Here is a 2,172-nt window from a genome sequence, read left to right as displayed (position 1 = left end):
CCCGCATAAAGAATTTATTTGAATATGAGGCACTGTGTGAATGCAGTCCATAGCACCATAGTTGTTTCTATTGTCATATATGTTTTTATAATTTTCATATTGCCATCGTACGTTTCCAATCTTCACGGTTGAGTAAAAATTAACCCTGTTATATATAAGGATCCTATGCAGTATTGTCAATTGGTTGGTGAATAGGTGGTGCTTTACCTTTGCCCATGTTTGAAGGTCAGAAAGTGCGTTCAGAACCGGTCTACGCCATGGTAGACCGAAGCAAGAAGACGCCTCGGAAGCCAGTGAGCACCGGCAACACGTCTCCATCCTCGACACCAGCTCCTGTAGCTGCTAACGGAGGAGCAGACGTGCGAAGGTTGACGGACGTGGCGCCCTCCCTTCCTCGCGAGCAGCCCCCACCCTTACCCGAGAGACAGAACGTGGAGGGCACTGCAAGGTCGCACGACAGCACAGTTACTTCCCACAGGTATGTCAGTAGTAATCACACTTTGCTAAATAAATCTGCTGACACGATCGTTTGCATTTTTATGTAGTAATGTAAGTATACATTGGTATTGATTTGATAGCAATATTTCATAATACTCATGTTTACCTAAGGCACAGTTTAGTAACACTGCGATGTATTTAGTGGTATTAACTATTATTGACAAGCATGTTATTTTGCTGCCACTGACCAAGAAGACTGAGCACGACGTTAACTAAGCTCATCTGATATTTCACTGCTTAATGCAAAAAAAAAAATGCAGTTAAGTGTTCTTAAATGTTTCAGTATTAGCAATGGACTGCAACAGGAGCGGTCTGTGTCACACTCCTTTCGCACAAGCATTAGTGACAAGGCGAAACAGGCAAAGGTATAGAAACGATCGCTAATCAAAGCTCGTCGCTCTTGCTACCTAAATTAATCCACACTGTAAGTGATTTATTATTAACAGCACCTAACCTGTTACATGTAATTTATTTACACTGTATATCCGAACATCTAGCATTAATCAAAAATGTCTTTGCAGGGGTTGAAGATGTCATTTGTCAAAGATTTATTCTACAAGAGAAAAAAGACGCAGCGAGATCGGTCGAGTCTGTATCTCGACGATGGCGTTCTACACGATGCACCAAAGCCAACTGAAAGGTATGTGCTGCCATCTAGTGAGAAGTGTATTTACATTTCTTGTTGATTCTCATAATTGAGCAAAGATGAACTGCTAAGTAATAGTATATGATCACGTGTATGATACCATGTTATTGTTTTATGTAGCCAGTTTGACATGCAAAACTTTTATCTTCAAAAATGAACAATAACGCAAGCATACTTCCAGTGATCTGGAACACTAATCTTCTGTCTTCGTTCGCCAACAGAAAGTCGATGCTCAGCAAGCACCACTACAAGCATGGTGACCACATTATGATGATGAGTCCAGGCAGGGTCGTAGGCAGCTTGGTAGCTATAAATCCCGACGGCACGCAATATGTCGAGCTTACGCGACCCTTCACGGGACCGTACGGATTTTACGTCGCACAGGCAAACACCGAGGACGGCATAGGTAACTCACTCCGCATCGTGTCGCTCGTGTCTTTGACATAAGATTTGACTGAAACAATCGTTTGGGAATTTTTTAACATTATTCTTATTTTGATGCATGGCATGGTAAACGATTACCGAATTCCTGTCCAACAAACTAATTACTATTTATGTCTTGAATGCTATTATTACACCTCATGGATGTTATAACTTATAGTATGTGTGCCTTGATTCCAAACTCCCACTTCGGTCTCTCGATGGATATATTCGTGTCATGACTTCTGCCGGAGCATGCCATAATGGCTTAATTACACCGATTCCGGTGTCTCGACAGGCATATTCGTGTCGCGATTTCTGCCGGAGCATGGTAAGCTACTCAGCGGACTTCTGGAGGTGGGAGATGAGATACTGAGAGCTGACGGCCGAACGCTGCGCGGCATGTCCCTTGATGACGTCTATCAGATGCTGGAGGACAAGCAAACTATCACGCTCAAGGTGCTTCCTTATAAGGCGAGGCAAGACCACGTGTCTGTCGATTTGTGAGGTGAGACGGGAGAACGTCTCTCTCTCTCTCTCTCTCTCAACCAAATAACAATAATATGATTAAATTGCTCAAGGAAAATCTGGTCCTATCTTTACTTCTC

At 43.0% G+C, this 2,172-nt stretch overlaps 1 protein-coding gene across 1 annotated transcript in view; it reads left to right on the top strand.

The window, feature by feature from the left end:
• LOC106821105 overlaps window positions 1-2,101 on the top strand; it is an 11,601-nt gene extending 9,500 nt beyond the window's left edge. The window contains exons 5-9 of the mRNA XM_014825768.1: window positions 320-478; window positions 782-863; window positions 1,020-1,138; window positions 1,366-1,550; window positions 1,863-2,101. Coding sequence (XP_014681254.1) covers window positions 320-478; window positions 782-863; window positions 1,020-1,138; window positions 1,366-1,550; window positions 1,863-2,071 — 754 coding nt within the window. The 3' untranslated portion in view covers window positions 2,072-2,101. The remainder of the gene's footprint in view (window positions 1-319; window positions 479-781; window positions 864-1,019; window positions 1,139-1,365; window positions 1,551-1,862) is intronic.
• Window positions 2,102-2,172: the final 71 nt, after the last annotated feature.

This window comes from Priapulus caudatus, unplaced genomic scaffold (genome assembly GCF_000485595.1).
Source record: "Priapulus caudatus unplaced genomic scaffold, Priapulus_caudatus-5.0.1 Scaffold58, whole genome shotgun sequence".
Lineage (NCBI taxonomy): Eukaryota > Metazoa > Priapulida > Priapulimorpha > Priapulimorphida > Priapulidae > Priapulus > Priapulus caudatus.
The sequence above is the reverse complement of the archived record's forward strand: the minus strand, read 5'-3'. Positions and strand labels throughout refer to the sequence as shown.